An 11,909-nucleotide genomic window follows, 5' to 3' on the forward strand; every position below is an offset into this window, starting at 1 on the left:
TAAAGGGAACTAATGTTTCTCTAGGACCTGTAAGGAGCCAGGAGATATGCCCTGAGGTGCTTATAAATGTTACCACATTTAATTCCTCACTTTGGTGGGGGGAATGACTAGGGATTGAATCCAGGGATATTTAACCACTAAGTCACATCCCCAGCTCATTTTTTAAAAATATTTTTTTTAGATATTGGTGGGCCTTTATTTTATTCATTTATTCATATGCAGTGCTGAGAATTGAACTCAGTGTCTCACACATGCTAGGCAAGTGCTCTACCACTGAGCCACAGCTCCAGTCCCCCAACCCACTTTTAAATTTTTATTTTGAGATAGGGTCTCACTAAATTGCTTAGGGCCTCGCTAAGTTGCTGAGGCTGGCTTGGATCTTGTGATCCTCCTGCCTCAGCCTCCTGAGCTGCTGGGGTTATAGGCGTGTGCCACTGCTTCAAGGCACATACCCATTTTTATAGGAGATGTGGGTGTATGGGGAATGTAAACCAACTTGAGGGGTTGTAAATGAAATTGAGGGGAAATGAGGCTCAGAGAAGGGTAATAACTGGTTCAAACCCACAAGGCTCATCATGGGGCAGAGATGGGATATAAAATCAAGTTTCTCTGACTCTGAGAAATCTTTTTCTGCATCATACTGCTGCCATCCTGAGAATTAAGAGACCTGAGTTCCATAAGTTCCAGTTCTACTTCTGCCACTGACTGTGCCTCTCTTGCCTCATTTTCTCCATCTGTTAAAAAGAAATGATTTAGACCAAAACCCTGAATACTTTACAGTTTTATCTGCGAATTGATGACCATGTCTCATGGAGAGGGTGTGTGAACAGAAACAGCATCAGGATTAAGATGCTGAATACATCCAAGGCCTTTGCATCAGTTAAAGGGTCGTGATCTCACGGCTGTCATTTATTGTTTTCTTCCCCCCTGCCTGGCCAGAATTCCTCTTTGAGCATCTTTCCTCATCCAGCGAAGTGCTCATCTGGTCCATCTACAACTGCTTGATACTCCTGGCAGAAGAGCCACTCTTCTTTTCCAAGTGTCACACGGTGTATGGTTGGTAGTGTGGGTCCTGTATTAGCTCTGGGTCTGGTTGACGGATGTTTGAAATTGGTAGTAGTAGCAGCGATGGGGAGCTGGCCTCTACTTGAGGAAAGCACTAGACTGAGAATTTCCATCATCTCAAACACATTACCAGATTCAGTATATAAGCACTAATATCCAAATGGTTCTGCTGTTCACTGATTAGCAGAAATATGTTTAGACTCTTCAGCAAGGGAAAGGCCTTCCAATTAGCTGCTAAATGAATTCCTGTTGCACATTAAAGACAATTCTAAATGTTACTCGGTCTTGGATTCAGTCCCTACATACTCCAGATATATGTTCATCTAGTTAGTCCCTAAGTTTTGTTAATTTCATCCTTTTAAAGTTTCTTGAAACTGTCCTTTCCCCTACCATACTGATGATGCTGTTTTTGTTGGGACTTTTTATTATCACATCTGGATTTTTAGAATGGGCACATTTAATCATTCATTTTAAATTTTCTCTTCTTAGTCTATGCCAGGCTAGGTCTTGGATATTTGGAAAAGCCTATAGTATGGTCCTTATCCCCAGGAAGTGGAGAGAGATATGTGAACAGGCAATTTCATTAGAAACTCATTAGAGCTGTGCTAAATGGAAGCATAAGGACTGTGGGAGCTCAAGGCGGTTTACATCTCTGCCTGAGTGGATCAGGGAAGGCTTTTTGGAGGAGCAGAGGTTCAAGCTGATTCTTCAAGGAGGAGTAGGAGTATGTCAAAAGAGAATATGTAACTTGGGCAGTAGGTATTTACCATCAAGGCCTGTACTGTGGCTTGTACTAAGGTAGGGGAGACAGAGATTAATCTAATGAAAGTCTGTCCTTGAAGATCTCCCAGCTGGGTCTCATAGGCTTAACTTCATCAGGGTTCCTCCATAAGGGCTCCTCCAGCCAGTAGGTACTACCCAGAGCATGTCACCTCTCTTGGGTGGGTGATGAAGGAACTGCAGAGTACTGATCCCTGGCCTCTAGCATGTCATCTTGAATTAGGGATTGAGGCAGTGGTGAGGAGCCTCCAGGGAAGCCTGAAGCTGACCAACACAGAGCTGCACAAGCACGGCCTGCTGCTATTTGCTGAGATCCTGACTAGGTGAGCAAAGTGGGAGAGCATCACACCCATAGGGGCCAGACTGGAAAAGGAAAAGTGAGCTTTTATTTCTGGTGGCCAGCAGTAGGAGTTCACCCACTTGCTTCTCGTCTACCATTCTCCAGGCAGCCGGAGGAGATCAGGCTGTTCACAAGCTCAGCCATGTGTGGGGATGCTGGCCGTGCCCTCCAAGAGGCAGTGAGCAGCCCTGTGCTGGAGGTGGCTGCTGAGGCCGTGAAGGCTGCTTCTGCTTTCCTGAGGTGAGAGACCCTGCAAAACAGAGCTTTCTACCAGCCATGTACCTAGGAGCTGGTCAAGGCCAGGCAGCTTCCAAGCGCGTTTTTTTTTTTTTTTTCAGTCATATCTTTTTCTTCTGTATTAATTTTGTTCTCTTTTTCTGGAATTGCTATTTAGATGATGGGAATCCTGGATTGTTCATCTAATTTTGTTTTCTGAGAGTTTTTCATCTTTTTACCACTGTGTATTAATTTCTGGGAGATTTTCTTGACTTTTTCTTTCAATACATTGTTTTATTTTTTACTTTGTATTTTTAATTTGGAAGAGCTCTTTCCAATTAATGCTTATTTTATAGTATTTTATTCCATATTTGTTTCATGGGCATAGTTTTTACCTTTCTGAGAAGAGTTTTATTGAAGTACTCATTTTTCTTCAGTCTTCTTTATGTTGCTCTTTTGTTTTTTGTATTGCTTTTACTTGGGAAGTTTTCTCAGATGTCTACTGATCTTTGACTACCTTATTACACTTAAGGAGGAGGCACTAGAAAGCTCATGGGAAGTTCTTTGTTTGAGTGGGGCTGAGAAGCTGTGGGTTTCATTAAGGAAAAGCTGGAGGAATCCTGATGTCAGGATCTTAAGGTCTCCCCTCAGGCTGGTCAGGTTAGAGGACACTCTTCAGGCTCCTGCTTAGAGGAGTCTAAGTGGCTAAGAGGGGCCTCTCAACATTCACAAGCGTGAGCTTTGTGAGCTTCTCTACATTCTCAGTAAGTATCTTCTATCTGAACAATTCAGAGGCTCTCTGTTTCACCTTCAGAGACTAAGTCTCTAAACTCCTGCCAGGGTAAGGAAGATAAGTCGCTTTGTTATATGGTCTCATGGAAGGGGTTGGAGTCCTTTTGCTTTTATTTGTTCATCTTTTTATGTGGTGCTAAGGATCGAACCCAGTGTCTCACACATTCTAGGCAAGTGCTCTGCCACTGAGCTACAGCCCCAGCCCTCCATTTGCTTTTAAACAAACTAGCAATCAGTTTTTCTGTTTTAGTCTAGACTTTACTCCCACTTCTGTAGGACTTGTTGCTACTAATTCTTCTGCCTTTTGAAGGGTTCCTGGAGCAAATAAGGTTACTGCTTAGTTTTCCTGCTGCTGAATCAGGATTCTGCTTTCAGAGAGCTGTCAAGGCATTTACTTTCAGAGTGTTACATACTCATGTCTTTTGTATTTTCCTTGTTGTTTTGAATTTATATCTTGGGGAAAAAAAAACTCTTTACTTTCATTCTGGAAAGGAGTAGCAGAGATAACTGTATTTGTTGGCTCTAACATCTTAAACTAGAAGCTGGCAACTCTTGAACACTCTCTATCCCTGGTTCTCTTACTGTAGCTTCTCCTCAAATGCTCTTATCTACACACAGAACTTCAGCTCCTAGCTCTGGGCTGATGATGCCCAGATCTATAGTTCTTGCCTAACATGGCTGTGTTACTTTCCAGTTATCACAAATTACCATAAACTTGAGGGTTTAAAACAACAGACATTTATGCTTTCATCGTTCTGGAGGCCAGAAGTCCAAAATCAATACAACTAGACTGAAATCAGGATATTGGCAAGACTGTACAAGCTTTAGAGGCTCTGAGGGAGAGTCCTTGACTCTTATATTGCTGGTGGCTCCAGGGGTTCTTGGCTTGTGGCCACATCACTCCACTGTGATCACCTTACCTTCTCCTCTGTGTATGTGTCTAATCTCCCTCTGCTTCTTTCTTTCTTTCTTTCTATTTTAGTTTTAGGTGGATACAATATCTTTATTTTTATGTGGTGCTGAGGATTGAAACTAATGCCTCATGCATGCTAGGCGAGCACTCTACCACTGAGCCATAACTCCAGCGCCCTCTACTTATTTTTGATAAAGATACTTGTGATGGCATTTAGGGCCCACCTGGATAATTGTCTCATCTAAAAATCCTTAATTCTACCTGTAAAAGCTTTACCTAGAAAGCAACATGTACACATTTTGGGATTAGGACCTGACACCTTTGGGTATTACCCAAAATTCATGACAGTATTTTCCTGGGCTCCAGACATTTCCAACTCCTAGTGCCTTATTCCAGAAACTTAAAATTCAATTTGTTTATGCCACCAGGAGATAGAGGAAAGATAATTCAATTTTGGATTTAGAATTAGATTTGAGTCCTCAACTCCACAATTAATACTCAGTCACTTCTTGCTCACTGTAAGCAGCAAAGAGGTGTTTATTGCGAGCTAGCTTGGTCCTCCGCGCGCACATGCAGCAACTGGTGAAGCTGAGAGGCCCTGAGCCCAGGGTTTGCAACAGTTTTATACATTCTTTGGAGAAGGCAGGGAGCCCCACATACATGATAGCATCTCTTAGCAAATCATCACACACCTCGGGAAAATCAAATAACAACTCTAAAACATGATTAGCACATTCACTGGCAGGAACAAGTTGGGTAGGGGTAATTGGTTACTACAAGAGGGGGATTCATTTGAACTGATTGGTTTAAGCCAAGAGGGGTGTTGTGCCCTGAGGCCAGAGCTTCTTAGGAATGTTTAATGTTTTAAAGGCCTTTGCAGATCACAACCTACTGATAGCTGCAGGGCTTTCTCAGCTGAGCTGCCTATTTCGATGCAAAGAGGTGTTTATTGCAAGCTAGCTTGGTCCACCATGCGCACACACAGCAACTGATGATGCTGAGAGGCCCCAGCCCAGGGTTTGCAGCAGTTTTATACATTCTTTGGAGAAGGCAGGGAGCCCCACATACATCATAGCATCTCTTAGCAAATCATCACACACCGCGGGAAAATCAAATAACAACTCTAAAACATGATTAACACATTCACTGGCAGGAACAAGTTGGGTAGGGGTGATTGGTTACTACAAGAAGGGGATTCATTTGAACTGATTGGTTTAAGCCCAAGAGGGGTGTTCATGCTGAACTACATGGTTTCCCAACACCATAAACTACTGGGAGGGTCATCGGCATCCCAGGTATTTCCCTGTCTCATGCTGATTGGTGGCTACTAGGGGATTGCTATGGGTCCCCACCTAGCCAGACTGAGTCAGGGACACCTGATGCAGCAGATCTCTCCTGTTATTTGTAGATAAACAACTTAGCAGGGTGGAAATGTGCCTAGGAGTGCTCTGTAGGTCTTTCCAAGGACAAAGGTCATGTCCCTTCCTTGGACAGGCTTTGCTCTGAGGTAGAGGCTGGTTTTTCAGTGCCAGGCCTGGGAAAGAAAACTGGCTTAGGGAGTGACAAACATTTCCTTTTGTCTCTTTTGTACCTATCTTTTTTTTTCTATCCTGCCTCAGGTTTATAATGAAAATGAGCACCTCTCTAATTCTGTCTCCATGTCCTAAAGAAGACTAATTTAAACTCATTTTGGTTTAGTTCTGTTTATTGTCTCCCTAAAGCTATATCTTTCTTTGTCAATTTAAGACATTCCTCCTTGACTCTGCAGTACAAAACATCAAGGTTAAGTAGCTTACTTTTTTGTCTTCTCTACATCTTGGCATTTTTGCTAGTTAATATTTTATGTCGTCAAGCCTTTAAATAATATACTAAAAGCTCGTATTTCCCGTTCCCTCAGCTTAAGGCAGTGTTCTGGACTCCCATTCTTTCACACCACCCCATCTTCCTTCTCCTTTTCTCCCTCCTTTCTACTTCTCAAGGTCAGTCAGCTCTATTTTCATTTTACCTTATATAAAGGTTGTTAATATTTATAATCTCTACTAGAACCATTTTTAAGTCTTTGTGATTTGACTCCCCCTTGGTTCTAAAAATTGAAATGAAAAAACAGCATTTACATTACAATGACTTCAGTCTATCTCCCTTCCCCCTTTGTCCTTCCCTGGATTTGAATCTCTAAATCTGGGTGTGAATCCCTGGGAGGGTGAAATGAGTAAATCAGCAGGGTACCAAAGGTGCAGCATGAGAACAAGTCAGTCAGAGGTTCCTGTGGAGAGCTGGAACTCTTTCAGGAGGTGGGTGCAAAGGGGACAGAAGCACCTTTCAGGCAGGTGGTGATGTTTGAGCTGTGCTAGGAGAGATGAGGGAGAAGTTTGTGTGTGGAAGGACAGGGTTAGCAGAAGCAGGAGGGTGGGAAAGCATAGGGATTACTGAGGGTACAGAAGCCAGTTGAGCCAGGACTGTACATGAAGGGGGTTAGTGTTGGAAGGGGCTAGAAAGCTGGTTTAGTCAGAATTGGGGAGAGAGATAGGGGAGGGTGCGTTTTAATCTTTAAATTATTTTACTTTTTTTATTTTTTGCAATACTGAGGATTGAATCCAGGGACACTGGGCTATACCCCCAGTTCATTTTATTTTTTATTTTGAGATAGGGTCTTACTAAGTTGCCAAGGCAAGCCTCAAACTTGAGATCCTCCTGCCTCAGTCTCTAGAGCAGCTGGGATTTTAAGTGTGCACTATTGTGCCTAGACAGGACTTTACTTTTGATTTTAACTTCCCAGAATGTTTACTGAGGTGGTCCCTCTTAGGTGAAGTGGTTCCAGAGGATCTCTGGGAAGCACAACTTAAAGGAAGACTAAGGATTAAAACTGTTGAAAAATATTTAAGTACAATGGAACCAGAGTTTGATGATCATTGTAGGTTAGGAACTAAGAGCTTCCAAGCTAGGCTTGTGGGCATGCACCTAAGATTCCATCTACTCAGGAGGCTGAAGCAAGAGAAACGATTGAGGCCAGAAGTTCAAGACCAGCCAATAAAACCCTGTCTCCAAATGCACACGAGTGCGTGTGAGCAAGAGAGAGGGAGAGAGAGAGAGAAAGAGAAAGAGATTGAGATTGATTTAGAGCTTCCCAAAATGAAGAAGGAAAGGAACAATGAGGCCTAAACTATATATAGTTGACTGAGACACTAACCCTAACCTATTAGAAGGCTCAACAGATCACTCTTATGTTCAAAAAAGACCCAGGGAGGAATTAAAGATGGGAGATTAGAGGAAGAGTTCATTTCCCAGTTGCTCCATGGCTCAGGATTCAAGCACTAGGAGTACTGCTTTTCAGCAAGTAACATTCTTGAATCTAGACCTTGGAATTCCGCTTGAAATCTCCCCAAAGAGTCCAGTGTGATGGGGCATGCATGTAATCCCAGTCACTGGGAGACTGGGGCAGGAGGATCACGAGTTCAAGGTCAGCCTCAGCAACTTGGCAAGACTTGGTCTCAAAATAAAAAATAAAAAAGGCTTGGGGGTGTAGCTCAGTGGTTTAATCTTTAGGACTGGAAAAAAAAAAAAATCTCCCAAAAGATAATATCAGCCCTCAGAAACTAGACATTCATTCCACACATACTTATACGGAAGTAAACAGGCTCAAACAAGAGTCAGGTCATGTTGGCCTTGTACAGCAATCCCAACTGGCAGTGCCTTGCTGTGTCTGAGACTGGACAGGAGGAACCCATCATCACTATGATGAACAATCATCCATCTCTTGCCAGAAGCACAAAGTTCTGAATGATTTTGGCTTCCCAGTTGACAGATTTATTCATGTGGCTATTTCTCAAGACTCTAAACACATATTGACTCAGATTTCACCTCCAGAGTCAACACTTGTCTATTGGCTATAAGAAAAGCAGAAAGTAATGGCCATTGTTAGAACCAAAACTCAAAACAACCCCATCTACTAGATTCCTGTGGACCCACACAACAATAACCCAAGTCAGCCTGTAGACAGGATGTTCAGTGCATGTGTTTTGGCATCTCAGAGGGAACTCTGGTCACCAGCACCAGTAAAAACCAGGTTTACAGCAACACAGTGTCCCTGACAGATCAGCAAGCACTCTGGTACCATTTAAGGAACACCAAGAAGAGGCATATGCAGTCAACCTTCACCCATCTAGATACTTCACTGTGGTTGCGTTTGCTGACAAACTATACCTTGTGTATCTACTCATAGATGATATACTTCTGACAAATATCTCAGTGTCAGAGGATGCAGAGAGGTTAAAAACTACTGGAGATAAAGGTCCAGTTTCTTAGAAAGCTAGGGTTGAAGAACCAACAGGCTGAGAAGGTGGGACCAAAGCCTGTCTTACAGAACTATAGTGGCTCAAAAAAATGCAACATTTCTTCCATCAAACTCATAAAGTATGTGGTTCTACCCCTTTTTTATAATACCAACCAAAATATTTCATTGAATCTAAAACTTTGTGGGATCCCACCTACAGTAAGTCTGCTCTGTGATCTTGGATTCTTAACAAATATTGAAAAAGAGAATCTCAAGCTGGGTGTAGTGGCACATGTTTGTAACAATCCCAGTGACTCGGAGGCAGAGGCAGGAAAATGGCAGGTTTGAAGCCAGCCTGGGCAACGTAGGCACTAAGAAATTTAGAGAGAGCCTGTCTCGAAACAAAAAATAAAAAGGGGTGAGGATGTAGCTCAGTGGTAAAGCACCCTGAGTTCAATCCCCAGTATGAGAGAGAGAGAGAGAGAGAGAGAGAGAGAGAGAGAGAGAGAGAGAGAAATAAATCAGGATGTACATCCCAGCTGGGATGGGGAAGAAAGAGATTGAGAGGAGCTGGGAATTGGCCAAATTACAAATTATGCTCTGGGCATATGTGAATATATCACAATGAATTTCACTTTTATGTATAACTATAATATACCAATTAAAAAACAATGTTAATAAATTAAAAGAAGATCAATAGAATAGAGGATGGGGATTAAGGAGAGGGAGGAGGAGAGGGAAAAGGGATTGAGAAGAATGAACATGTATACCTTTATGAATATGTCACAGTAAACCCCACAATTATGTATATAAAAAAATGCCTTAATAAAAATATTAACACAGGGGCTGGGGCTGTAGACCAGTGGCAGAGTACTTGCCTAGCACATGTAAGGCATTGGGTTCGTTCCTTAGCACCACATAAAAATAAATAAAGGCATGTTGTCCATCTACAACTACAAAAAATTTAAAATATATATATTAAGGGCTGGGGTTGTGGCTCAGAGGCAGAGTGCTTGCTTCATACATGTGAGGCACTGGGTTGGATCTTCAGCGCCACATGAAAATAAATAAACAAAATAAAGATATTAAAAAAAAAAAATATATATATATATATACACACACACACACACACAAAAAAAAAAAAGGAACCAGCAGTAAGATTTTCAGGCTTTTTCTTACTTTATTACTTTACTTTTATTATTTTAGTTACTTTATTGAGTTGCCTAGCATCTCTCTAACATTATGTCTATCCAGAAACTATGACTGTGCCTTATTTGGAAATAGGGCCTTTATAGATGTCTTTAAGATAAGGTTACACAGCAGGGGCTCTATTTGCCATGACTGGAGTCTAAGAGAGGGAGATTTGGATGTACAGTGACACAGATATACCCAGAGGGAAGAGGTTCATATGAAGGCAGAGGCAGAGATTGGAACCATGCAGCTGTAAGCCAAGGAATGCCATGGGTTGCTGGCAACAACAGAAGCTAAGGAGAGGCATGGAAGGATTGTTCCTAGGATCTTTTGGAGGGAGCGTGGACCTGCTGACAGCTTGATTTTATATTTCTACCCTCCAGATCTGTGAGGGAATAAACTTCTATTGTTTGAAGTCACCAGTTTGTGATAATCTATTATAGTGGCCCTAGGCAACCAGTAATCCAATCAAATAGTCACTAATTTATTTAAAAATTAAAAATTTTGAGACAGTCTTGCCAACTTGCCAAGGGTGGCCTCCAACTTAAGATTCTCATGCCTCAGTTTCCTGAATATCTGGGATTATAGGCATACACCACTGTGCCCAGATAACATCTTTTTATTTTTTGCAGTACTGGGGATTGAGTAACTTCTTTATTTAGCATCAATTTGCAATGCATGTAGCTCTGTTTAAGGTCAGTGGCCTCTTTGCACTTATAATTAGACTAGTCAATGACTCTTGCCTCCTTTGAGTCTATAGAACAGGAGGGTTCAAATAGACCCTAAGTGTAACCTATCCATATTTACCCCATACTCATGATGATGGAATTTCCAAAAGTAGTTCTCCAGCCTTTGCTTATATCTCATAGAATGGGGAATTCACTTTAGACCCTCTACCTCTACAGAGTTTCAACTCTAGAAATACTGAAATAAAATCTGGGTCTTGATAACTTTACTTATTGATCCTGGCTTTTGCTATTAAAATAACACAGAATAAGGTTGGTTTGATTTCCCAGGAGTGCTTATCAACTACTTGACAGCAGTGGCCATTGCATCCATTGATGCACATTCTAGAGAGTTCTAGAGAATACTGCTTTTACTAGGAGGCCCTTTGAGGTGAGAAAACACTGTGTCCTTAATATCAATAATAATAACCATGACTGGTATTGGTAAGAACTTGCTATGCATCGACACTGGGCTAAGTGTGTGACTTATGTTAGCTAATTTGATCCTCAGAATCTTTCTATGAGTACAGTACTGTTCACCTTTGTCATGCAGTTACAGAAGGATTAGAGCAAGGATTTTTATCAGATAAGACCCCATGTTCTGAGCCACTTACACTGTGTTCTTTTGCTGAAGAGCCTGAAGTGATCTTGGGAGTTTCTTACTTCCGCCTGAGCCTGCTTTTGTCTCTCTGGATGCAGGAAGGACCATCAGAGTGCTCCACCTGTGCAGTACCGGACCCTGCGGGCCTTGCTGGAAGCCATGCTGAGCCGATGCTCGGAGTTTTCCCAGACCCCACTGAACAGGAGGTCCTTGGTCAGTGCAAACTGCAGCCTGCTTCTTCTCAAGCTTCTGCTCTAATGTGTTCTTAGAAAGATAATTAGTACATTGCCTTATCTTGGTATGCTATTTTATAGTTTTTTTCTCATGTGCATACACCTACAATGAGATGTTATTTTTTTTTCCTAACTGCAGTACTATGAGACTTAAGTGTTACTATCTCCATTAAAAAAAAAAAACAACAAACCTTTACTTATTTATTTTTTAGATATTATAGATCTTTATTTATTTGTTTATATGTGGTACTGAGAATTGAACCCAGTGTCTCACACATGCCAGGCAGGTACACTGCCATTGAGCCACAATCCCAGCTCCTAATATCTCCATTTTTATAAATCAAACTCCTGAAGCCACAAGGGTCCAAAATTTAACAAGTACCTGAATCTGCTTAGTAAATCCCAGGGTGTTTGTATCCAAACCTATTTTGTTGCTTTATATCTTCCAAGCATGTATGGAAACATGCTCAGAAAATTATTTAAGGGTAGATTCGTTAGAATATTACAATCTGACCAATGTTCATTGTGTTATAATTGTTGGCTTTTTTTTTCTTTTGATACTGGATACTTTCTTTTTTTCTTTTGATACAGGGGTGCTTTGCTACTGGCTATGTTCCCAGCACTTTTTATTTTGAGAGAGGGTTTCACTCAGTGGCCCAGGCTAGCCTTGAATTTGGGATCTTTTAGCTTTAGCCTCCCAAGTAGCTGGGATTATAGGCATGTGCTACTGCACCTGGCTGTTGTTTTTTTTTTTTTTTTTTTTTTTTTTTTTGTTGTTCTTTG

General features: G+C 41.6%; 1 protein-coding gene across 1 annotated transcript in view; it reads left to right on the plus strand.

Annotated features, from left to right (window-relative positions):
• The window catches only part of Mei1 (meiotic double-stranded break formation protein 1), a 79,354-nt gene that overhangs the window by 26,915 nt on the left and 40,530 nt on the right, over positions 1–11,909 (plus strand). The window contains exons 9-12 of the mRNA XM_076855440.2: positions 940–1,056; positions 2,069–2,168; positions 2,291–2,425; positions 10,992–11,106. Of these exons, the coding sequence (XP_076711555.2) occupies positions 940–1,056; positions 2,069–2,168; positions 2,291–2,425; positions 10,992–11,106 (467 nt within the window). The remainder of the gene's footprint in view (positions 1–939; positions 1,057–2,068; positions 2,169–2,290; positions 2,426–10,991; positions 11,107–11,909) is intronic.

This window comes from Callospermophilus lateralis, chromosome 4 (assembly GCF_048772815.1).
Source record: "Callospermophilus lateralis isolate mCalLat2 chromosome 4, mCalLat2.hap1, whole genome shotgun sequence".
Classification (NCBI taxonomy): Eukaryota; Metazoa; Chordata; class Mammalia; order Rodentia; family Sciuridae; genus Callospermophilus; species Callospermophilus lateralis.